This window comes from Centropristis striata, chromosome 15, assembly GCF_030273125.1.
Source record: "Centropristis striata isolate RG_2023a ecotype Rhode Island chromosome 15, C.striata_1.0, whole genome shotgun sequence".
NCBI lineage: Eukaryota > Metazoa > Chordata > Actinopteri > Perciformes > Serranidae > Centropristis > Centropristis striata.
Window position 1 is genome coordinate 16,886,587 of NC_081531.1, and position 27,640 is coordinate 16,914,226.

General features: G+C 38.5%; 1 protein-coding gene across 1 annotated transcript in view; it reads right to left on the reverse strand.

Annotated features, from left to right (window-relative positions):
• The window catches only part of doc2b (double C2-like domains, beta), a 130,163-nt gene that overhangs the window by 7,609 nt on the left and 94,914 nt on the right, over positions 1-27,640 (reverse strand). The window contains exons 4-6 of the mRNA XM_059351362.1: positions 20,081-20,190; positions 13,423-13,549; positions 1,289-1,446 (exon numbers count right to left, since the gene is read on the reverse strand). Coding sequence (XP_059207345.1) covers positions 1,289-1,446; positions 13,423-13,549; positions 20,081-20,190 — 395 coding nt within the window. The remainder of the gene's footprint in view (positions 1-1,288; positions 1,447-13,422; positions 13,550-20,080; positions 20,191-27,640) is intronic.

The window sequence follows — 27,640 nt, forward strand, 5'->3', positions numbered from 1 at the left end:
CTGCCAGCTAATCCATTTCAGCACTTCTACAATGTTTTGTACATCAACTAAAAATAGCAGCATTATTATGACGAGCATCCGGTGTTTTTAGGAGAAATGTTTTTCCAGAGGAACAGAAGTACTCAACTGACGTGACGCTGATGTTTTTGTAGCATGTTTACTGTAAATTTACCTCTTTTAAAAGTACAAATCCTTGTTTCATAGTAAATAAAATCAGATGTTTGATTGGCTTAAAGGGAAACTTTGCTGATTTTGAACCGTCACTTTTTCCCATCAGCTGGGAAGAACATGTAGATTAATGGCACCTGGTCTTGTTCCCCTGCCACTGTGCACAGAGCTCCCCAAATTCCCCACCAGCAAGAGTCCTCCCAGATGACACATGGTTTTGCATTATACATTAAACTGAATGTACTGCCCGCGCTGCAGTGACAATAAGATAGTGACAATTAAAAGCCAATTTGCCAGGAAATTTGGTGTCAATATTTATGAAGCCTGGAGGCTGATTCTTAATGGTGTTATTGACCTCCTGATTGTTTTGCTTTAATGCAAACAAAAGGTTAGATATTGACTTTTGGCAATGACAGTAAATCTATAAAATTGGTTGTGGATACTGCAGAGCAACATACCTCGCTTACAGTCTTATGGACAGAAATGATGGACAAACAATGAAGATATTGTATATAAACAGGAATTATCCCTTAAGGTTATATCACAATGTGGCATGAAAACACATCATGAAGTTGTTGCAGCTAATGCTTGTGAAAAGCAACTACGTCACCAGAGGAATAAATAATAAATGTTGGCTGTTCGTCTGATATGCAACATATCTGCAGTTTTCAGAAACAGTGTTTCTCAACTGAAGCAAACCATTCTCATTCTCTACTTGTGACACAGTGGGTTGCAGTTCTAAACATGGAAATCAAACAAAAGCTACTTAGTTATGTTTAGGCAACAAAACTACCTGGTTAGAGTTAGGAAAAGTTAAGTTTCAATAAAGATTTCCAAAATACAACTACTGGATATAGTTATGTTGGTGACATAGAATTGGATATATTAACATATTGAGGTTAATGTTATTTTAAGGCAACCTGTTTATTGACAATTGACATTGGTCTCCCGGTGTCCCGTCCGTCCTGCATCTCATACAGACACTAAAGAGTGCAGAAAATACTTCATATCAACGTATCTGTGGTTTGCAGAAATATACAATGCCAGTCAGAGGACTGGGCTGGTATAAATTATGATTTAACAGCCCCAATTTCTGTTTTCGATGTGTTTGCATACTGACGTTTTGACGTAGGGGTCAGAGAAGCCATTGGCGTCCATGGCAGCGAGGTGAGCGCAGCGTATGATGCCCACGACGAGACAAGACTTCAGGGTGTTGTACTTTAGAGAAATCATGATGCGTCCTCGTTCCTCCAGGGACTTGTCTTCCGTCTTGTTGACCTGCAGTGGTGAAAATGACAATATTTAGAAGTAATATCCAGCTTTATTAAAAAAGTCTACCCCCCCTTCCCCCTGTGCCCAGCATCATTTGTGTTTTTAATTTCTGGCATCGTCATCATTTAATTAAACCAAAGCTTTAATTTCAGAATGCCTTTTATCCAAGTAGACAGCGATATTATTACCTGGAAATGGAAATTATTACCCTCACTGACTTAATCATCTAATTCTTTTTGTTAAGCTTTTTTTCAAAGTAAGTTGTCATCATAAAAAGTTTTCAGCAGCTTCTTGACAGTTATGTGTCCTGAAAATCAGCCAAACACTGATTGGCTGATTGATGCCACCTCCGCTGTAGATGGTGAGTTAATAGCTTCATCAAAATTAATTTGCCCTGTTATTCAGAGACGGAATAAACATCTGAACTGAAACATGACCTGTCTGCCTGTTTTTTTCACTCCAAACACCACACCAGCCCAACGCACGATGAAGCACAAAACTCAACAGAAGAACCAAACGTTCATGTCCTGCTGAATGAATTCATTGTCTGTTTGGTTTTAATTGATATTAAAGGTGATGTGGCCAAGTTAATTCCTAGTGTGAACAGTTAAATGATTTACTTAGGGTTTCCCCTACCATTATAAAGATTAGATCTAATAGTTGTAGTTGATTTCTCTGTTGACTTCGTTACTAAGTTCTGTTTAAGTTTTTGGCTGTTGTATATTTATTATCTGCTTTACAGTAATTTTTATACACATTATAATGGTCTGAAATGATGTGAAAAGTGCATATTTTTTATTGAAAAACCTAACAAACCACATACTCTCTGCCAAATACGTACACATAAGAATTCCACAATCGTAGGGAAAGCACTGTTTGTTGTAACTAATAGAAGATTGTTGCAAACTTTTATGTTATTCATACGTTCAATAATTAATAATAAATAAGGCTATCAATAATTCCGCCATTTATTTCTACTCGCCCCTTTAATGCCTTTAAGTTTCTCCACACTTGATCTTTTATCATTATAGTGAATTGCATGAAACTTCATGTAGAATAGAAATGTAGCATACTGTAAAGTGATTAATTAATTGATTGGTTAGTTGTACGATTGAATAGCTGCTCATTCTGTAAAATTTTCAAGATCTTTAAGCTTGCAGTTCAACTTCCAGACATTAAACTAAAGTCCAATGCTTTGTCAAAGACCAACAATCTTATCAACCATTAATCAGTCAATTGAGTCCTTTCTTACTTAATGGTCAGTGGTTAGTTTTTTCCTTGAAGCTCCCCAGAGACAAAAATGCATACTTACAGAAAAACAGCCAGGGCCTTAAAGATCTATTTAAGCTTTGTTATTTTCACTGCTGTGCCCAATGACTTAGAAATGCAATTTACCAGAAACACTCCGCAGCTGCTGATTGCGTGAATATGCACTTAGCTTTCCCTGTACATCAGCATTTATATTTAACCACATATACAGTATAAGACCATTCATATCAGCAAAGGAAATGCACAGAGGCTTAACAACTTCAAGCTTATCAAGAGCTACTTGAAAGTGCACAGACCAGTGGAAATGTGGGAATTGGGACCTGCGAGTTCTTTCAATTTGGGTTGTGCCATTTCAAATTGATATTCATTAGTTTTTTTCTGTCAACTTTATGACAAATGACTTCACTCTGGAGCCAAGCTGTAAAGTTAAACTTAAGGGACATATTGTTTTTAAGAAAATAGTTTAAATAACTTCTTTTCTTGACAAACACATCAGTGATTTAAAAATCTCCTGATGTATTGTATGTTTCAACCTGGACCCTCTTCCCCATATTCTGGTCTCCAAGTTACTAAAAATGATAATCATTTTTTTAAAGGGGTCCAGTATTAAATGAGGGCGTTGCAGCTATTATAATATATATAAGTAAAAAGTGACCATGTGAAATTCATTGGACAACGCGGAAAAGCTTGCTTGCAGTGATAAACCTACAGAGAGTTATCACAGAAATCTGTGTTATAATGTTATAGTGAGTTTCAGTTTATTGTTTCACTGTCTGGTGCATAACTTCACTGTTTTGGATCAAGAATCTGCCATCCAAAAAAACATAGTTATTGGAGTTTTAAAGAAATAGAAACAACTGCAAATGTGCGATCACGTTAAAAAGGCATCTACTCATTCATGCATTTAAACACAAACAGCCTCACCAACATGTGAGTAACATGCCAAATTTCAGCCATCTAGGGCGAAAACTGTGACTGCCAAAAGGATGGGGAATTTTTTGTGGACGGATTGACTGACAGAGCTGTACAGCTGCTGGTCACAGTAGTATGTTCCAACCTTTCCACAAAATATTGTGCAAGTCTGTGAATCCTTTTCAAAGTACCTTTTTGCAACAGTCCACCAAGCAGTGGACTTCATTTCAGCCACTGTTGGCTCACACATTCACTGCTGAACAATGCCGCCCCAAAACATTCACAAACGGGATAAGAATAACAAAATGAAAAACAACTCTCCGCCAGAGTCTTGTTCTGCGTGTAGGAGACAATGCTCAACAATCTTTCCAGCAGTGTCCACAGCAGGATGCTAATCAGATATCTCCGGGGACCTGACGCTCTCTACATGAATCACAGATGACTTTTACAAGACGTCTCACTGGACTTGTGGACTCGGCATCCATTTCATCTGGCATGCCAACATGTTGTCGACTACCGCCTCGGTTCACTGTCAGATACATTAAGTCCTGTCTCTTCTTCTACTGTTTATCCATGTTTAGGACATCCCATTGTTCTCTGCCTCTCTGTCTTCCTTTAACAAGTGGTACACTGGGAAGTCTGTGACTCACCAAGAGGCTGACAGGAATACAAGAGCAAAAAGACAGAAAGCGAGAGAGGATGTACAAACCTCAGGCTGCCTGGATGATATCAAGGTCGGCATACCTGTCAAGTGTAGATATCTTTACAGCACTCAGTGTCTTCTTTTCTATTTCACACTCGCATATCATCCATTCAGCTTGGATAGCCATCTCTCTCTATTAAAAAATATTCATACCAATAATTATACACTGGTCTAGGTGAATACTCAATTCTGATTGGCTGCAGGGTGTCCATTAATTTTCTGAAAATGGACACCGACTAAATAGTTCCATTTACTCTGTTCACCACACGCTGACTGGTAGTAACCATAGCAACAGGGACGCACTCAAAGCCTCCGTTTACAATTTATTGCAATTATTTCTAACACTAAAGTGCAGTCCTCCAATGTCTCATCCTCTGACGGCACAGTATGTGGATTGTAACACGTAAGCTGCAAGAAGTACACTGCCCCTCTGAACTTACTGCTAAAAATACTTTTGAAAGTGTACTTTCAGAAAAGGGCTCATCTTACATCCTACTTCAGGCTGCGGCTGACGGTACACATTTGTTCGAGAAGACCTTGACATTGATTTGAGGACAATGCCATGGCTAGATATCTAACTAGTCTTATAGTTTAATCGGCCTGTTCTCCCCTCAAAAACACCAATATAGGTTGTGTGTACAGGCAGCGAAATACGAGCTATATTTATGAATTTCACCGTCCGCTGCAATGCGTCCACCGCCATCTTGCTGAAGCAAAGTTAAAATGGCGCATTCCTGTGTTCAGTTGGAGGTTGGGGTGGTGATTGGGTCGAACAAACAGCGGACTTACACCCAAGAGAGCAGGGTTCATGTCCCGTGTGAAAACAAAAGTAAACAAATTTTAACTTGAGTTACGTTGTTTATGTAAGTTACGTAAATCACATTTTTGAACATAACTTACTTTTTTTACGGAACTTGCGGCTGTCACGTGACCCCTGTAACTACTTCACTAACTGCATTTACGTACATTTATTTATTTATTTGTTTATTTAACAGGGACAGTGCATGGCTCTCAGCCGTACCAGAATTAGCTACTAGCTAAATTTCATCTGTAGTCCCTGGGACAGGAACAAATAACATAAATCTAACACAAACAAACAAGCCTTTCAAACAGCAACAACAAAGTTTCACACTCTTAATGTTTAAACTGTCTTTTATAACGCCTCACCAGGATTTTTTTTGGACCTATTCTGTCGTTTAGGTAAGAAAAATTGTTCATTTTAATACACTGTCAAATTATATTTACTGTTTGACAACCATACAAAATGTTGTCGACTTTGAATCTTGCTGGCATAACGTAGCTTTCTGCTTAACAGCTGAGTCAAAGGGTTCCCATGAACTTACTAGACATATCTGCCGTTGTCAAGTTGTATCTAAGGTTTGTCCCATTTACTGTAGCAAACTTGCATACGTATGTTCCAGGAATTAGTCATACTCTCGGGTACTACCGGGGAAAGTTGTGGCTTGTGAAAATCTTTACGTTTTGATTGCAAAAAGCATGAAAATATAAAAGAATAGCCTTTATTATTATTATTTTTTTGTTGGCATTAGCAGCATTTTCCCTTAAAATCGAAAGTCGCATTAAAGAAAATGTGAATTAGGGACGTTTCCATCAACTGGTTTAGAGCGAATAAACAAAGCTGCATAAACGTTCTTTGGTCAGAAGATGGCAGTGTAATGTAATGCTGTAGGCTAATCCGGCAGTAAACATTAGAAGAAGAACAGATTGTGCGAGAAAGAAAAAACAATAAAAAATAGGTTGCTGATCAGACAACTTTGGCCATGATAAGAAATCTGCCTGACAGCAGGAACAGCTTCTTCTTCTTCCTTTTGAGTTTTCTGGCAGAGCAGAAACCGCTGATCAGTCATGCATGTTAAACATTGACTGACTCAACTGATTACCATGCAACATCATTGATCACAAATAAAAACACACACAAATTGTATGCCACTACACGGCCTCTGCTCTTCATAGACTTCGTCTGCTCTCTTTCCCTCCTTCTACAAACCTCCTTTTCCTCTTTCTATCAATCTGCTCAAACATTAAATCTACTTACATAAACAAACACACCGCTGTGCAGTAGTGTTTGCTTAACATTTCCCAGCTAATTGTACCATTGCCTGGGGGAAAACTCAATTAAGATTGGCTGGAGGATGTCCATTAATTGAATTTAACGCACAGTATAACCGGACACCTCCGACGTGACTGTCTGAACATCGTTCTAAATGAATGTAGCTGCAGACTGAGATATACATCGCTCTCTCTGTCTGCTTCTTTCTATTCTCAACTCCACAGCCTGACAAAAAAGCAGCACAGAGGTAGCAACACATCGCAGTATATTCCAAGTGTATTGACTGGGTTCCAGGTATCACTCAGTCCCTTAGGGTTACCAGGGAAACAGCGATTTTACCAGGGAAAAGATCAGGTGATATCCCAGGATAAAGGGGAGGTTTCCTTTGACTGGTTCAGGGTTGCTGAGCCAGTAATCAATTCCAATTTCTTAACATACAGTTCCAAGTGGAAAAACCTGTAATTAACTGCCACAGGTGTCTCCCTCTTTGCCTATCGCCTGACATGCTGATGGGAGCAGACGTCTCATGACATGCTTACAGGAGCAGAGGTCTTTTTCTGTGCCATGTGTCATTAGCAAAGCTCTCTGAAACAATGCGTGGGTAGTTTGGGATATGAGGCTGAAAATGTGTGTAACAGGAAGCTGGGCCAAAACACATCTCCTGCCAATGTCCTGGTAGGATCCCTCGGATCAACACCTCTCAGAGAACAGTGGGGCACGCTGACTATTGTGCTGATGCAAGAAAAGAGACCATGGCTTACAGGGCACTGGCATTCAGTCTGCACACTCACAAACATATTCCATGCAGAGAGGAGAGAGAAAGCAGTGCTAATAACAGAGGAGGTAAAATCAGATAAGAGAACAGAGGCTTAACCGGGAATTTTTGGCAAGATTATTGCTCTGGTTTCTTCTTTCTTTTCAAATTAAAGCAATATGCAATGCAAATTTCAAGTATTTTTATTTGGCATTTTTGCCCTTTAAAGCCTCTGAAAACTGAGGTCTCAAATCCGAGGTTTTTATTGGTCATATTAAATGTTCATGTCAACAAAAAGAGGCAAAAACAGATGTTAAAATTTGTGGAGAAACCTTCTAAATTATCTATTAAAAGTATAACAATCAAAAACTTCATCTACTTCATCAGAACCATATGGACAATAGCCATCTGCACAATAAGAGGGCCGCACTCAGAAAATTGTCACAAAATAGCGCAGTCCATGGCCTAGAGGTTAGGAATCGGGCTTGTAACTGGAGAGTCGCCGGTTTGATGTGCCCTTGAGCAAGGCACCAACCCCCCTGCACAGCTCCCCGGGCGCAGTAATGTGCTGCCCACTGCTCCTTGCATGGTGTGTTCACTTGTGTGTAAAAAAGGATGGGTTAAATGCAGAGGTTGAATTTCCCCACTGTGGGATTAATAAAGTAATCTTCTTCTTCTTAAAAATAAAATTAATTCACCATCTATCAGGCAGTACACATATTTTTCTGTATTACCAGACAAATAATCAAACCTATTGAATGATAGAATCCTGAGTGCGGCCCACCCTTCATTATATGGATACAGCCCCCCCCCCCCCCAATTGCAATGTGGTCTAAAATATAAATAAAACTAGAAAATTCTAGAAATACAAAGTATTAGATCTTCAAACTAATGTTATTGTTCAATTTGCCTCATCATACGTCACAATGGGGACAGGTCTGGACTGCAGGCTGGCCAGTCTAGTACCTGCACTCTTTTTCTTATAAGCCATGCTGTTGTAACGAATGCAGAATATGTCTTTGTCTTCCTAAAATATCAGGTTTGTCCCTGCATTGCAGCATATGTTGCTCCAAATCCTGTATATACCTTTCAGCATTAATGCTGCATCACAGATGTGCAAGTTGGCCAGGATACCATGGACACACCTCCATACCATCACAGATGCTGGCTTTTGACTTTGCCAAGTAACAACCTGGATGGTCCTTTTCCTCTATAGTCCAGAGAACACAGTGCCCATGTATTCCAAAATCAGTTTATCAGACGACAGCAAACTTTTCCACTTTGGGTTAGTCCATCTCAGTGTTAGTTCAGAGTTTACTATCTCTTTAAGAGAATATTTGAACTTGATGGGGATGTCAGACAGAAGCTCAGGGGTCATTAGGAATCATCCCCTGGGGACCACTAATGTCCAAACTTCCACACTCATTCTTAGACCCCACCACTAATGGGCCATAATCCTTTTGCATGCCCTCTCCAACAGTTCAGCACAGTAACAACATTATTGCTGGCGCTGAGCTTCCAGGGCTGACAAATCAACAACATTGGTTTACATGCACTGTAATGAGACAACGAGATATTCCAAAAACAGGAATTAAACCTGCCATTTCTCAAAAACGGCAACAGGGTGAGCGACAAATTTGTGGCCACCTCGGCTACAGCTAAGCCTTTCATTGTCCAGCTGGGCTGAGGGAATAGAGAAGTGTACCGCACAGAGACACTGATCCAAGATTCATTGGCAGATTAGGCTGCTGGCTCTTACACTGTTCAGGCCCTCTTGCTTTCTGCTGGTGCCAATGCTAAGGGCAGATCCAGAGTTGAGGCTGGCAGACATATCCATTAGATAGAAACGGGTGAATGGTCACAATGTTTGCAAGGACACAGCTGCCCAGCTACCTTGAGATTACCAAAACATAAAAACAACTCTTCTGTCTTCCAAAGACCTTTATGTGAGCATGTGTAGACTTTTTTGTTTTTATGGTGGTAACTATTTACAGTATAGTGACAGTGGAGGCACTTCCCTGATGCTTCAGTATAAATTTGAATAAATTGGTTCCCGCAGCCACATGTTAGTTCATTCATGGGTGAACTTTTCTGCATCAAAATCTCTAAAAGCAACCAGACCTATGTTTGTTGAGTTGTGTTGTCACCATGCCAAATGTTTCTGTAATTTTAATCAAAGTAATCAACGGTGTCATATCTCCTTTTTGCATATGTTGTGGTTGTCTGCCAGAAGCTGTCCTGAATAGTCATTTTGTCCTGTTTTAAGCCACATTTCTATGATACATGATTAGACCTTGGTGGTTTTAAACACAGATTAGCAGCAGCTTGACTTACAGCCCCTCTGGACTGCATCGGAGAATAACTTATTTTAATGTCAAACTGCTTTATTCAGTGTTTTTACTGGTTTTATTCTGGTCCGTTTAATTTTGGAGAGGAGGAGACCTCTGCAGATAATTTGGCTCCTGGTAAAAACCTACTGAACGATGAACACTGAAGGAATCCAAGTCTGACTCACTGGATTTAGACTGTTTTGCTATAAGCCTGCCATTGGTAAACCTCAGCAGCAGTATAAATTCCCATTGCTCACAAGGATTTGGGTGATTTGCATTGCATACATACTGTATGGTACAAAAGTTTTAAGACTTTAGGGCTACATCTCATCATTGTGCATGTCTGTAACTATTGTGGCAGGTCTGTTCCAAAGTGTACGGGCTGACCACCAATAGGACGGACCCTGCTGGCTGCTGGATGAGATTATTAAATGGTCGGTGCTCTATTCTCCCCAGCACAGCATCCAAAACATCCTGTGCTGAGACAGAACTCCTTATCTGCTATTTCAGAACAAGCAGAGCAGAAAACTCTTTTCCTTGAGCTCATTCTCTCTGGCACCAGCAACATTCATGATGTCACTTTGCCTTGAAGCATTTCTATGTGAAAATAGCCAAACTGTGCTTTAAACTCTCAGACATATGACGGGGTGGTCCAAAATAGCAAAGCAACCTAACTGAGACGGAACAGACAAAAATAACACAAAACAATCATGGAGTTTGACGTAAACATCTGCTGTACAGCCACTGGATGTTGTTATGGTCTCCTCCACATTTATGATTACTAAAAGGTAGTGCAAAATATGAATTATAAATGAATTAAAGAGCATGTATAGAGAAAATCCATCCACTCCTTGCTATAGATAGCTGTATGAAGCCACAGTCTGAAGCAGGTCTGCCTTCAATTTTCTAAACTATTTTCACATTTAGTTCCGGTGAAGGTATGGATTCATTCAGAAACACGTCAGCATGTGCTTTCTGTGGTGGAGATTATGAAAATACTTGTGAGTCAGATATTACCACTGACCGTATATCTTTTTTAAATCCTTAAAAATAAAATAAGTTATTTTCCTGTCTTCACCATAGTGGGAATGTGACGAAATTTCCCCAGGCTGTTTAACCACGATACACTATTCTACAATAGAAATTTGAGAGAAGAGAGAAAAAATAGTTGGGATACTAGAAACATCATGGCCACATGATGCACCATCCTATTTCAGATCAAAGATGTGGCAGCATTTTGACTTCCTTAGTAGCGGAGAGCTACTTCTGAAAAGTCCTGCACGTCTGGTGGAATCAAAAGCTTTGCTGAGGGGTCGTGATCAGCTCCCGGGCCTGCATCGCAGCTCAACGCAAATAATGGAGAAGATAACAGGCAAGACAAAAACAGTGCGAGTGTCCGGAGATCTCAGCTTTTGCTGGAAAATGTAGATATGCTGATATTCCTTGAAAAAAAAACATGTAAATTCCAAGTTAGGAACACAGGCCAAGCCTTAGTTTGTTTATCCAAAAATCTGGACAAGATAATTTTAGTTGTATGGGAAAGTTGAGTTTAACATTACAACCCTAACTTATAAATATTCTTATTTACACCACTGCCACATAAACACTAATGATTTTATAGACCAACATTTTAAATCCGGTCAATTTGGAAGTGTAGCATGTACCTGCATTAAATAAACTGTGACAAAACCAGGATGTAGAATGGTGATTGCCCCGTGGCTGTTCTGTACCAGTTATACACAAGCATATTTTGTATTTTTGGATGTTATTTCACACTCCCACATAGACAACAAAGCATATGAGAGAGCAACAGGAATTTGTGTCTCCAAACACAAGGCAGTGCTCTACACTCCAAATATGGATGATCCAGAATTACACAGTATTCTTAAAAAAACAAACTGTAGGCAATTTGAAAAGCATATTCAATCACAGTTCAATGATACTCCACTCCACTCCTATGTTCTCTCACCACATAATCCACTTCCGCACCCCACTCATGGGCTCCAAACCTGATGCTCTAATCCATCATGTGGTTAAAATAAAATTCTTATGTGTACTTTTGTTTGCACTGGTCATTATAAGCATGTACTTGTTGAGATGTACGGCATCTTTGGAAGGATTTAAGCAGGTTATGATATGTATATACAGTCATGGAAAAAATTATTAGACGACTTTTTTTTCTTCAATTTTTTGTTCATTTTAATGCCTGGTACAACTAAAGGTACATTTGTTTGGACAGATATAATAACAACAAAAATAGCTCGTAAGAGTTTATTTTTAAGAGCTTATATCTAGCCATTTTCAATGGTTTTCTTGATAATAACCAATAATGTATAATAATAATATAATAATAAAAATGTACCTTTAGTTGTACCAGGCCTTAAAAATGAACAAGAAATTTAAGAAAAAGGGTGGTCTAATAGTTGTTTCCATGACTGTAGTATTATCTCAGTTTAGTATTACCGGGTATTTCAATTAGCTCCCAATTACACACTGTTCATTTAAATATTATTTTATTAAAACGAATCAATATTAGCAGCCCAGTCTATTTTCTGTATGTACTGTCTATGGAACACTATAATAAGGGATTTGACGTCCCCCGTCATGCATCCTTGTGAGGAATTAATGAATAGGATAATCCAGGAAAATTGTGTAATGAAGTCACATGTAATTATTTACATAAGAAACCAAGTTGAAATATACCTGGTGACTACTTGGGCATTTAGGGATAAAAAGGCAGAAATATCTGAAGCTTTGTTAGAAATGTTGTGTCCCTTAGTGAAAAAAATGGCATATGGGTAATATAAACCACTCTGCAGCCAGGCCAATAAAATGTTGACATAATATTCTGCATCAAATACAAAAGGCTATAAGCTATGGAGCAATTCATCATGGCCATATTCTCAAGTGCACTTATCCTCCCTTCCCATGATTGCCTGATTGGTTTCTTGTTTAATATTTAATATAAATCTAGACTCACAGTCCACACTTTAATTGGTTCAATCTTTTATCTACTGTGCAGTATATTGTTTATGAACGTGCAGCCAATAAACAGAGGACATAACTATGAAATGTAAAATACATGCCAGAATATTTTATTTGACATGAAATATTAATATATGTATTTGACCTTGTAGGATTGTCTATGCTAGTATAGTATATATGTTAAAGTATATTATAGTATCATCATTTAGCATTGCAATGTATAGTTATATAGTATAATTTATTAGACCACCTGTCATGAAAACGAGAAAACATAAATATTTTAGAAATATTTTAAAAGCTTGTTTAAAATGTTATACTTATTTATTTGGCAAATAACAAACTGAATTCATCTTTTTATTCTCAAATTGGAGCTGGCTCGCTGTGCTTCTCTGAGAAGCAGATTATTGATTAATTAAGCAGAATATTCAACCACTAAATCTAATTTTTCTGTTCAGGAATGCCAGTAAATAACTATATGCAAGAAATAATAATGTGCTTTACTATTTTTACATTTTTTTTGTAGAAATTTGTAAATATCATTTGGGTCAAAGAACTTCTAGGTACTGGTTTATTAACCATTACAAAAACATAAAAAAATAATTTAGGACAGCTTTGGCATATATACTATATACTATATATATCACGTATATACTGGAATATTGTGTAGTGTGTAGTATAAAGCAGTGTTTACTGGAGTATAGTGTACAGACATATACCTACATTGGTGGATAATATTGGCTAGGAAAGTATATTATATTTATACTGGAGTATAGTAGTGTATATACTGAAGAAGTATTGTATAATATACACTGAAATACAGTATTGGTACAGTATATACTGAGGTGTATATAGTATATAAGTAGCATTAAGTGTATGTTAATGAATAGTACTGTAGAGAAGAGTTGAGAGTAAAGATATTATTAACTTGATATATATCTGTGTGACACGTCATACTTACAGGTAGCTGTTTCTCCAGGCAGTTGTTGAAGTTTTTGATTTGGTTGGGCTTCAGCTTCTTGAGGGGGATTCGTGTTTCCCCGATAAACTCGTTGTGTCGGAATTTGTCCTCATCACACACTGAAATCCTGAGAGGAGAAGAGCAGAGCAGGTGGAATAAAGTGGGGCTCAGGTTAACGCTTTGTTGCTGAGAGAAGGCTTAAAAACAGTGAAACCTGTCATTTTCCACCTGGAGTCCATCATCCTCCATCACAGGGATCCAATTCTCAACAAAAATCTTCACTTCACTATAAAGCTGCTCCCGCTGGCTCTTTTGGGACTCACAGCACTGAAGCAAAGCACGGGTAGCTCTGCAGTGAAGGAGTTCATAAGACTTTTGTCAGACACGATCAACATGACAGACGATGATGTGATAATTATGCTTTCGGAAGCGTTCGGCCATGTATGATTCAAAAGACTGAAATATCTCTCGTCTTCTTCTTTCTCTCGCTTTAGTATATTTCAGACAATAAAAAAATGACTTTCTGTTCATGGCAGCATCATTTTAAAGCAAAATCCAACTTTATTTTACTGTGCTGATGTTATTTGACCAATGAGTGCAGCATCCAGTCTGTTTACTTATTTGTAGGCCCTATAATGTGCTCATTTTCTGTTAACATTAACACAATGCATGACAACATTAGTGTATGTTAAAGAAGATTCATTTTATTGTATTAATGCTGGAAAGATAATGAATGACTGAAAGGCAGCTGTGAATTGAAAGCCACTAAGGACAAAGACACAGTACACACAGCTTCACTTTTACTTTCCAGACTGGAGATCTATACTCCTCTCTGCCATTTCATTACATTCATAATGAATGTCAATTATTGGTGTGGGGCAGCGCTGCTCTCTGCGGATCTGTCTTCAATAAACGCAGAGGGCGAGTCCCTATGTAAGCACACGCAGCCCTGACATGACATCACAATGCTGTTTGTTTCAAGTGTTTTTCTCTGCATAATCAGCTGCCGCGCGGAGGCAAACATGCAGCCTCAATGAACCCAGCAGCATGAGTAATATATATTAGCATTGTAGCAGGTCACAATGAAATGCAACAGATAAAAAAATATGTGCTACATGGACAGGTGGTGCTGAATTAAAATTTAAGAAAATAAATGAACAGTGTTGTCTGAGTGTGTGAAGACCTTCCTCACAGTGTTGTTCCTGGAAAGTGGCTAATCAAGTTGCTGTTATGTGAATATATTTTTTTGGCTTTTGTACAGAAAAGTCTCCATCAAATCCCTTAGAAGTTGCCTGATATTACTTACCTTCATTGTTGTTGTGAATATATATTTGCACAGCGTTGATAAGGTTGTCAGCTAATAACAGTAATGCCATAAAAAATAATAATAAGCAAGCTGAGGTTTGAAGAACTAATAATGTCATTTGAAATAATTAAAAATATTGCAATCAAATTCTATTTACATGATGATTACAACATTTTATGGTGATTTGATGAGCACTTTAATCCAATAATGCTTATCATGCATTAATGGATGAACATTAAATTTTGGTCGCAGTTGCAGAAATAGATTTCTTGATGCTGGAAAGTTTATTACACCCAACGGAACAAAAGTGTTTAATGTTCCTAACAGAAGTTGACCTTCATTCACTATTTCCTATATCTTAGACTGGATAATTAGCTGTATGGTGAATTTTACCGATGAGAGGTGTTGTGTTCCAGGACTGAACAATTTTCATCTAAAATATAGAATGCATTGCATTACAACCCATTTTCACTGCTAATTTGTGCTAATGCTGACTTTTGTAACTGCCCCTTACCATCAGATATGGATGGACTAGGCACCAAGACGGAGGACACACTAAAACATTTTACCCACGATTCCATGTTGGGCAAAGTCTGCACCAGTCTGCATCAAGACTTCAAGTGTACGTGTCTTATGTGAAACCAAGACTCGATGTTGTTATTTTAGGTTCGTTTTTTCGTCACTAATGTAACTTGGTCCTGTAATTAAATATTCAACTGTTGATGAGAAACAGCATCACCAAAGTGATTATGCTTCATTGTGAGCAGAACATTAATGCACAAATGTCACAACGGTCTCCCTGAAAGATGTGAAGATATTTTACTTAAAAATACAAATGTGGTGGCGCTAGAGGAAGGGGTCACCATAGTCAGTGTGATTCATCATCTGTGGACCATTCCATGCAAAATTTCATGGGAAGCCATTGTAGAGTTATTGGGATATTTTGGTCTTGAGCAACCATACAACACACCAAAAGCTTGACATAAAAATGGCATGGCCACCCCACCAATCAGTTCTTCTCAGTATACAACACACACACAAGACTGTTGGGTCGTATAAAGAGCCTCCAGCATGCATAGGAAGTCGATACTGCAGGCAGCAGTAAGAAGAAACTATAAGGGGGAAAATAAAGCAAACTAAAACCGTCCACTGCATGCAGCCCACCTATCACTGAGGTATACTGTATACTGCACTGTGGCTACCAAAATGATTACACATATGATTATATAACCTACTTCTACTACAGTGTTAACACTTTGGTAAAAATAAAGAGGCACAGAACAGTGAAGTAACACTTCCATTTTGTAACAGTGTCATGTTAATCAGACGTTTCTGTTCCAAGTTTTAGTCTATTCTCAGGTGTTGTAGTGAAACAAAAACAAAAACAGGAAGTGATCTCACACAAACAAAGGAGCAGTTTTGAGATAACACACACACAAAGGCTTTCCCGTGTGGTAAAGTGATCGGGGGTATCACACGCTCAGGTTCTCCCTGGCACTGAGACATGCATCATAAATTCTAGTGAAAAAGAATACACAGGATAAATAACGGCACCGGTCATTTCTGTGTAAAATGGCTGTTTTCAAATACTGGCTGCAACACAATGATTTACCTCGGGAGCCACGGAGAAGAGAAACTGTCAAACATCACTGCTCCCTCAAATTATTTTTAAAGCCTTTCAAACAGCAGCTAAAGCAAATATACACAAACATGGAGAGGTATATTTCCTCTATTAAAAAAATTATTTAGATTCTCTTCAATTGCTATCATTTCTTTCTTTTAATTTCCTTCCGTCTTTTTCTTTTTGTTTCGCTTCCTCTCATTTATTTACTTCTTTTTTCTTTTCCATTATTTCTTCCATGTCTTCTCCTATTCATTATTTTATTCCCTTCCATGCCTCTAATTTCCTTCCTCCATTCCTTCCTTTGTTTCCTTGTTTTTTCACCCTTCCACTGCATTAATTACCCACCATGCTTCCTTCTGTCCTCACTTCCTTCCCTTCCATTCCTTTTTCCCTTTCCTTCCTTTCTTAATTTCCCCTTCCATTCCTCTAATTCACTTTCTTCCTTTATCCTTTTCTCCTCTGTTTCATTCATTCCCTGCCTCCTTCCCCTCCCCTTTTTCCTCCCTTACTTCCTTTTTTTATCCTCCCATCTTCTTGTTTGTTTTTCTTTCTTTCATTATGGCCCTTTTTGTTTCGTTTCTGCAATTCCTATCCTTTAGTTTCGTCATCTGTCACTTCTATTCCCCTTTCTTTTCTACTTTTTCTGCCTTCCCCATTTTTCCCTAATTCCTTCCCTTTCCTAGCCTGGCTAACGCCAGACTATATCCCAAATGAGATATAGTCTGGAGACCACCTATTCATTTTTCCGTAGAGGCGTGGTTAACGATCGACCAGAGCCGTTTATTGGGCGCTACGGATGTCTATCATCTGCGTCTGTATGTAGCCCTTAGCAAATCGTATCAATCCACTAACAGGGCTAGTTGGTAGATTAGGCTTTTGCCAAATCATGTTGGAAGCAAGGCAAAAAAAATCCTTTTTGGTGGTGATAAAGGATTGTAAACCAAATGTTGTTCTTCTTTTAAAATAAACTTTTGCTCTTAACTATCTACAGCTAGATCGAAAGAGAGCTTCGCGTCTGTTGCAGCCATGTTGGATCCGTAAGCAAACTATTTTTACATTTTTTTTAAAATTGATTTTATTGTATAGTGCACTTATATTATGGTTATTGTTCTTTTTCACTGAAAAGCAGATTCGACCGACTTCTGTCTGCACAGGCTCCAGAGGTAATGGTTCAATTTCAGATACTATGACACTTTTGAAAAACATACACCAGAGGGTATTGCATCAAATACTATTGCGTATTCTTTCGGAGGAATAGGAAATGTATATTTATTTTAAAATTCTGTGTATGATAACAGTGTGCCGTTCGGACTAAAAATCTGACTGACTAAATTTATGTCATGATTGAACCAGTTCTCTATAAAAAGTGATTTGTGTTTGTATAGTATGCCCCTATTATTCCAAATGTAATATCTATGTGGGGTGAAGTTATGTTTATAAACCAAAAAGCAGCAAACAAGTATCTGTTTATGAAAGTTTTATTGGAGTTTTCCAATGTTGTAGGAGTAGAGCAACAAAAAATTAAGGCCACCGACTTTGGAAAATATGTAGCTGAGACTGAAATTCCAGATTGATGCTGGGTTTCTAATAAATTGCCTGATCCAGTTGATTCTGAATGTATTATACAGGGTGAAAAAATAAAGAAAATTAAAACCTCCGTTTTCATAGGAATTCATTAAAGTTGATTTTTTGATATAATGAATTTTATTTTTCCACACAAAGTTATATAGAATTTTGTCAATAGCCGCAGTGCTGTATAGGTGAGTCGGGATAAGCCCTCTGCTTTAGATAAAAGGATTCTGCCCTGAAGGGACAGATCTCTCTGGAGCCAGGAGTTGAATTTTATCTGTGTTTCTTCTATGATGTGGTTGAAGTTCATGGAGCACCTGTTGCTTGTGTTTTTGTTGATGATGATTCCCAAATATGTGACAGATTCCTTTACAGGTATGTTGGAGATGGATGTACTATTACAGTTGTTGAGTGGGAGAAGTTCACACTTATTAAGATTCAGGTGAAGGCCGGATGCTCTGGAAAAAACTGAAATTCGGTTAACAGCAATTGAAATTTGTGAGGCATTTTTTAGGAATAGGGAGGTGTCATCTGCCAGTTGGCTGATGACAGTTTCCCTGTCTGCTATAGATATTCCTTTGATGGGGCTCTGCTTGATAGTCAGAGAGCAGCTGGGCACATAGCAAAAATAAATATGGTGACACAGGGCAGTCCTGTCTAATTCCACGCTTTAAATCAAAACGTGGAGAAGTACCTGAATGCAGTTTAATTGAGCAATTCGCTTTCATATATATGGTTTCAATTGCAGAACAAAAGTACTTAAAACCAAAACCGAATTTCTGTAGTGCCTGGAACATAAATTTGTGTTCAATGGTGTTGAACGCCTTGCGAAAGTCCAAAACTAAAATAAAGCTGTCATCAGGGCAGTATTCAGCATAATCAATGAGATCCAGAACTAGTCTTATGTTATTAGAGAGATGCCCTTCATGAAACCTGTTTGTGTTTCATCAATAATGTTGTCCAGTACTGCTTTAAGTCTTTTGGCAAAGATTCCAGCTAAGATTTTATAATCATTATTGAGGAGACAGATTGGTCTCCAGTTATCAATGCGGAGTGGGTCCTTATTGGGTTTAGGGATAAGTGTTAAAAGTCCTCGATTTAGAGTAGGAGGAAGAGTCTGCTTATGGATGCTTTCGGTGATTACACCATGGAGGAAGGGGGCAAGTTTATTGGAAAATGTTATGTAAAATTCAGATGTCAAGCCATCAATTATTTAACTTCAGATGCTGAATGGCCGATCTGACTTCTTCTAAGGTTACTTGCTTGTCAAAGAGGACTCTTTGCTCAAGATTTTAAATGAGAAAGATGTCCAAGAAAATATTTTGTTGCATTTTCACCATATTGTGATTTATACAGTTTCCTGTAAAACAATAAACAGTGGTTGGATATCTTTTGTGGATCATCTGTGACAGCTCCATCTATATTAAGTTTTTGAATGCAACTCGTTCTGCTGCGTGACTTTTCCAGTCTCACATAAGCACTTTCTGCTTTAACTCTGTATATTTCATCTAGCTTGAGCTGCTGCTCAATTAGTTCTTGTCTGTCATCTTCTGTTAAATCTTCAGGCATACGTTGAGTATGCGATGAGTGGCGATTTTGGTAATTACTTTTGTTTTTTCCTCTTTTCTTAGTTTGGCCAACAAGGATCCATAGGTATTCATCCATAGGTATTTTGCTATTTCAAATTTCAGTAATTCCCAGTTTTTTTGCAAACATTTGTCATTCAACGCCTTCTGCGTTGTTGAGTTTCCAATATGAATTTCGATGCGTGCTGCCATTAGGTTTCAAGTTAATTTGAATATTTATAGTTTTATGATCTGTGAGTGGTGTTGTCAAAATATTAACATGGATATTGTTTACATCTAAACTACTTGAAATTAACCAGTAGTCGTAAGCGGTGAGCAAACTACAAGCTTCCGTCTGTCAAATAGTACGGGTCATCGTCTTGCCAACCCTCCCCGTTCTGTGATTGGATACCAAAAGCAGGGCTAAGAATCAGCCATAGATACCATACCGCCTTGCAGTTCAAAACAAAACTGAAGGCGCAAGGCAGCATGGGTATACCCAGGCTATCCCTTTCCATTGTTTCTGTCGCCTTTATTCCTCCCCCAACAGCCTTCGTCTTTCTCTTCATTCTGTGCACAAGAAGTTTCGATTACCTGAGTGTTTTGCGGACCATATCCTCGTCGGTGATGCCGTAGTAGGTCAGGGTCTCGCTCCAGACAGGGTTGAGTGTATTGTGCAGGGTCTTGGTTCTAAGTTTATTGGCCTGCAAGACAAATGGAGAAGTTGGCTATTTAACAGGATTGAACATCATTATTGATAAATGGCTGGTTCCCCTCCTGCAGCTCAAGAGAGCTCATCCCTCAAGATTCATTGAAATGCAGCCAGAATTGTATAAACATCCCTGTAAATGCACAACGCCTCTCCGCCCTGCTGAAAAATTGTCAATGCATTGACATCTGGTCACACACAAGCTCACTGCTGCATATTGAACACTGTCTGGAATGAAAAATAAACAGCAGACTACATTTCCATGAAGTGACGAGCGACGAGCGTAATCAAAGCCATGCAAGAAGTGAGTGATGTTAAATACACTGAAGAGTAGAGATAGTTTCAATGGCTCAGCCTTTTCCTGTTTCTGTCAGCACACATTCTGTGAGAAAACAATGTTCCAGTCTAAAACCTCAAATTCACAATTTTAAAAAACATCTGTTGAGCAAGATGCTGCAGTAATACTGCACAATAACAAAACCGAACACAAACACCAAGTAATTCATAACTGATTATGCATACATTCAACGAGACAACAAATCTGAAGACCTATATAATTAAATAGAAAGCTGAGAAGTACCAACAAGTGGAATAATATGATAAAAAATTCAAAATGAGTGATATTCGTCAATAAGACAGGTTCAAATATGTTCACTTCTATTATTCAATCCAAACAATTCAATATAAATAATACAAACCTCACTTTGACAACACTGTGACAGTTTATACATTCAAGTTGATGTTGATAGGCATATTTTTGCTATGCTAGATTAAACAGAACCTGACTCCAGCTCTGTGCTAATACACGAGATTGACATTGATTCTCTCTTATCACACCCGGCAAGAAGAAGGTAAAATGTCAATTTATTTCTAAGAAAAAACAAGAGAAACCAAAAATACATTATAGCCACAGCTGAAACAACACCAATACTGTGAGAACTTTAAAAGGGAACTCCACTGGTTTTACACTGTCCTACTCAGAGGTGTTTGGGAGTTCTATTGCATAAGTGAAAAAAGTATTCTAAAGCCTAGTGTATCTCCAGAGGGAGCTGTGTGATGTCTGTAAATGTCGTCAAGTGATGTCACTTGAGTTAGCGTTGCTGTAAGACTAAAAGTTTGAAAATGAATCTGGAGACCTGGAGATAGGCCTTGCTGCACCCATTATCATTCAGGGTTAAGGGGAATAAAATGCTCTGTGAATGGATTATAGCAATACAAACAAGTCAATTGTTTTGGTTGTTGCTAAACTCTGGATACAGGGGCAGTGCTCCTACAAAATCAATAGCGGAAGGGGATCAGAATTCCGGGACTAAGCTTACAGGACCTCTGTAGCCCACTGTTCATCTGAGCGCTGGGTTTTGAAGCTGATTTGGCATAGTGGCCAAAATGTGTAATTACAACTTCTGGATCTGTGATGCCATGGGTCCTCCAAATATTTCCTTTATATTACATTGTGAAAAAAATGTCTGTACATCAGTGGATACATTTTTCTATCCACAATTTGATGCGTTCGGTCCAATAACATTTGGAAAGTCCAGGAGAACTGCATGATTGGATATTCTATCCCAGTTAAACTGGAGCAGGAGATTCTGGTAACTTTATATAAGGAAGTCAAACCTATTTGGCTTCATGCACTACTGAGCAATTTTATATGAATGAATGGAGCCCCGCCTCCAACACTGTGTGCAGTTCTCTTCATACATCGATTATCGAGGCTACATTAGCTGCTACAAACATAACAGTCATACACACAGGCAAATGTCTAAACACACTGTAAGTGGTTGAGTTGGATTGTGGGTAATGTAGGCATCAGGTTTTTACAAGGATTGTGTGGAATATAGAAGTTAACATCTCTGGTTCTGATCCATCGATTTTGATACTTTTTGAAAACTGTCCGTTGTGAGTTTTGAGAAGAAAAAGCAGACCCAGGTGAAACTAATATAACCAAAATTAAAACAATAACAATGTGTGATTAAGGCCTGTCAGGTACATTATGCAATCAGTAAGAATCTTTTAACAAGTAGGCTATGAATAAAGAGATTTCAAGCTCTGAATATTGGAAATATGGCAAAAGTTATGATCTACTCTCCAGATTGATTGTTGTTGTGTTAATTACTAAAATATTTCACGATTGTATCAGACAGACAGTGAGTAGCTTGATTATCAAGAATTGTGACAAGAGACACAGCTTTATCAGTGTAATACTGTGCTGGGAAATCCTCTGAGAACACTGCTTAATACATGACAGGGCGAGGGTGATGATACTGTGCTGTGAGTCATGGGTGAGGACATGTGATTCACTGGAGTTTCATCAATTAGCTGGTGTGATTATTTGCAAGTCTGATGGCAGGCAGCCATGTAATAAGGCTCTCGCTGATTGTTTCTCCCTCAATCAGTGGTTGATTCCCACAGGAAGGGTGAATGGACACACACACACACACACACACACACACATACACGCACACACACTGCATCCAAAATCATGTTTTTAGAGCCTTAATAACCACTTTTTTTTTATAAGAATGCAAATAACATATTTTGAATACTTTTTAACTTAATTAAATGACTGAGTCCTGTCTGGATTATATTAATTTTTCATTTCTTTCCCCAGTTCTTTCTTTTCATAAATTACAAGTTTTTACAGGTTTTCGATTTTGTCACAGCAAAATATCTCTGAAAAAGCATTTACAGAAGTAAATTGGATGCTCATCAGATTAATGGAAACTCTGTGGACTCCACTTAATGTGTTGCAATTACTGAACAGTATCATTGGGGTGAATATTAAAATAATTTCTCTATGTAGATGCATGAAAACAACCAGGCATCAGAATAAAATGCTGGCTTTTTATCTTTCCACGGATACATTTATATGAAACGTATCTGAACTTCTGCAACATGTACTCATACTGTTATATAACAACACTTTGTCAGGACCCATTGTCATCTGTTTTTGATGCACTGGAAAGCCTAGTTTGACATACATAGACTGGAAGATGGATGGCAGCCCCCTAAAAGTGAAGCTAAAACATCTTGATTGCCCTCTGGTGGCTGGCTGCAGTATAGGTTATAAATCCTACGACAAACTAACAACTACAAGTACACATCAAGTACATTTTCCCCAGATATGTTTTTTTGTTGTTGTCATTTTAGATAGTTCTCTAGTCGGGCAGCCATATGGGCCTGACATTGACACCGTAACTGCCCGATCACTACTGGGCAACTGGGATCACTACTATGTCTCCAAATGCTGCCCCAGTATAAGATATAAGCTCCTGTGTCTGGGATATTTTGGCTTCATTGTTGTACAGTGGAAGGAAGTGACCGCTAAGGCTGAACAATAAAACAGCTTCCAATAAAAAGCCAGTAAGTGGTATTATACGTGTCCATTTTGCTACTTCATCAGCGTCTAAAGTGGTGTTCCCATCTATGCAGGTCAAGGTGTTCTGACTGTGGGGGGTGACACCTTGATTATTTAAGTGGATTGCTGGCAAGATCGCAAAAAGCAGAAGTGATCAATTGAATTATAATGTAAACAGTTACTTGTGGTCAGAAATGTCCATAAATCACAATGGAGGTGGTTGACCTGAAGTTATGACTCAAGTATTTAATCAAAGCGTTACGAAACTGTGAATGGGTCGAGTCCTTGAAATGATATAACAGCATGAGGCTGGGGTGATGAAAGCAGTGCATTAGATAGATAAAGACTGAACCTGCAGAGTTGAAGTTTTCTGTTCTACACGTGTGATCAGCATGCATTAAAGGGAAATAATTCACCACCACCTGCGCACAGATGGAGGGCAGTGTTATGAATAGGCCACTGGTGTCTCAAGTCATTTCAGCTGCTGAGACTAAAAAGCCTTTGCTCTCAAGCCAACGACTGAAGTATTTTTGCATGGACCTTGTGACCTCTGCGAGTCTAAAAGGCCCCCATACCTGGAGTAGATGGAGAGAGAGGCAGCAAACAAAGACAATCACCGGGCTGCAGATGCACACACTGCAGTATTAAACAGTTCAGTGACCCAATTATAATCACAACAGGTCCTTCTTAACAAAACTGTGTTTGACCCCCGCGTCTCACTCTTATTGGCTGTTATTTGTTAAAAAAAAACAAGTCAAGCGTAAAATGATCTGTTTTGTTTGTGGCTCAGTTTTTGTACACATTTCACACCAAACTGTTTAGATAACATACTGAGTCAGCACATTGCCAGGGTTATTTTCTTATATAGTTTGAGTTTTACATGACATACTGTGATGGTGAATATTCAGGCTGTTCTCAACCACTCTTTGTAGTTTTACCTTCAAAATGTAATGCATGCTCATTTCTGTATAGTTTATGTAATTGTGAGCCAGGAGTCACAGCTTATTAGGACTCACACTGATGGATGGTTTAAACAAACACAGAACTTTGACCCAGGGGTCTGCTGTTGGTGCCTTATTGAAACTCAGTCAGCATTTTTATTTTAAGCTAAGTTGTAACTTAATTTCCATATGTTGATAGTTGCCAACAGCAGGAGGTAGCCATTTTAACCCCAAGCCTGTTCTTTTCCCCCAACCATAAGCAAGTAGTATTGGTGCCCTAACCTCACCAAGTAGTTCCCTTTCACCACATGTTTAACAAAGCAACTATGCAACGGTTCCACATTTTTCAATAAAACATCATATTTTGTAAGATATCATGAGACCTGTTCATGAGGATGCATTGTAAACATTATACCATCATAGCATGAACATGTTAGCATGCCTCGGTTAGCATTTAGCTCAAATCACTGCTGTGCTGAAGTAGAGCCTCACAGAGACGCTATCATGAATGCAGGCTCTAACTCTAATTAATTAATATCTCAATCTCATCAAAACAGAGTGGACCTAACCTCAACAACTCTTCTAACTTCTTTAGTCCCCTAATTAAGAAGCAATATGTTTCCTGTTTCCTGACGTTCAGATAAGGCCTCTTGTTCACTCCACTGTAAATGTCTTGATTCTTTATCAGATTCATATTTTTTATGCTGTTTGAGTCTCTCACGGGGCTGAGAGATTCAAATACATTAATGTAAGAAAGAGTGGAAAGTGATCTGAGTTCTCTTTGTTCATCAATTGTTTAAAACTTTTCAGCTAACTTAAATAATGGATCAGATTTGTAATTCATCCCAAAGTGACACATCAAATAGCTCTGCAGAGGCCAAACAGGGTATAAAGCTGAGGTTATATCACCATACAGTTAACAGACAGTGTGGATGACCTTGCTGTGGGGAGCATTTGACACTTGGTGGGTGTTAAATTCACACTCTGTTGACAGACAGCTCAACACAGTGACCAGTAGCTACTACTGGATGGATGACATAATAACCAGAGATGGTTTTTTACCACTCAACCTTACATGCCGTGTTTTGGCCATGAAACTATTAATTTACCAAATATGAAAAGACATGGACTTCATTTCAAGGTAATTTAAAAAACAAAAGGAGCTATTTGGTGTCTCTGTGTAGGCAAGTGAATGTTTGAAAGAACTGATTCTGTTTTGTTTCTTCCTCCTCAAAAATTGCTTTCATTGTGGTTTATCACATAATGCAGAATACAATATGCAATAAACAATGTTGGAGTCATAAGGCATCAATTTCATCCTCCCTGAACGATTGAGACACACAATTAAATGCATTTGCTCAGCCACAGAATGTATTTCCTGCCTCTATTTTCTTTTTGTCAGCAGCAGGTTATGAAATTGAGCTATTACTATATTAGCAATGTAATGAGTATGGAAGTAGAAATGGCCTGGATATTTCCTATATGTGCTGAATGTGTCACCTGCACCAGTTGATCACCTTGTGGTCGTGTGAAAATACCATGATTCTACAGGGTCTAATCCCTGACAGTAATTGACAGTTTAATCTGGAATAATTACAGGCATTTCTGTGTGTTTGATTGTGGTCTCAAAGGAGATGAAACTGTGATCTGGCTTTGCAGCAGAGCGTGAAACTTCACTTCTGATTAGAGTGCAAGCAGAACTTATGACCTCTTTAGCGGGTCTTAATGAGGCTCTTAGACCGAGCCTAATGATTATTTTGAGAGCAAGCTGAGAGAAATATCATAGAAGGGAGAAGGTGACAGCATCCAGTTTTACTGACAGGAATATGCAAAAGGCCTGTGTGAGGCCTCCTGCTGAGAGGAGACAAATCCCAAGAAGCCACATGCTCTCATGGAGTCTTATTTCACTCAGCAGTGAAATAATCCATGACAGTTCATATAAATTCACCATAGCAGGACACACAAAGAAAGGAAACCCCCTTACTTGAAACCAACCATTGGAAAATGATGCAATACTGGTCACACTATGTGGGTGACAAATGACATCAAGTAATGACAGTGCAGAAACCAGGCTCTTTCCTGGAGAGTAAAAACTTTCTCAGATACCCATAAACTGAATCGTGTGCTGTTCAGAAAGTTTTAAAAGTACATTTAAATTGTCTTAGAAACTGCATTTCAACAAAACCTATTGATGTGAAAGCTGACTTTCATCGATGGCCATTCACAGGAGACGTACAGTAACACTTTGTCAGCGGGGATGGAGAGCTGGTAGGAGCAGCAGATGGCAGAGGGAGCAAGCCAAACTCAATGTTGTCAATAGCAAGAAGTTTGCATCTTGGCCTCTTTCAGCCTTTGAAGAAATAATTGGTGGATGCTGTTAAAGCCTAAAAATAATGAGATAAGTGATCATGTTGCTGTTGATGTTGCAGGGAGGTCCAGCACAAAACACCAGATTCAGGGCCAGATTCAGGGCCAGATTCATAGACGATGTGTATGCACAAGAACCACGTGTACGCCTTTTCAAACACATAAACTGGTATTTATAAAGGAAGAATGTGCACTGATAATTTGCACCCCTCATGCATTCTTCAGACCAGGCATACGCACTGTTTGGTTGTTTGCCAATTTCACTGATTATGCCATCAGGGCAGATTGAGCGCATTTTACACGCTTTTTATTCTTCATTTTTTAATGGTTTTGGCTATGTTCATGCATTTGGCATACATTTTTGCAAGATTTTGTATTTTTATAAGGGTCTATAAATTGGTAGCATACAATTTTATTCACCCTTTATATGCTCCCTCTAGGTAATATAATTAGAAAACATTCAATTAACTTTCATTGTTATGCTGATGACACTCAGTTATATATATCAATCAATCCAGGTGAAACTGATCAGCTAGCCTAACTTAATGCATGCCTTAAGGACACCTGGATGGTCCACAACTGGATGGTCCACAACTTCCTAATGTTAAACTCGGAAAAAACGGAAGTGATTGTGCTGGGACCCGAACACCTCCGAAACTCATTATCTAAAGACTTAATTAGCATCGATGGCATTACCCTGGCCTCCAATACCACCATAAGGAATCTTGGAGTTATCTTTGATCAGGACCTGTCATTTAACTCCCATATAAAACAAACTT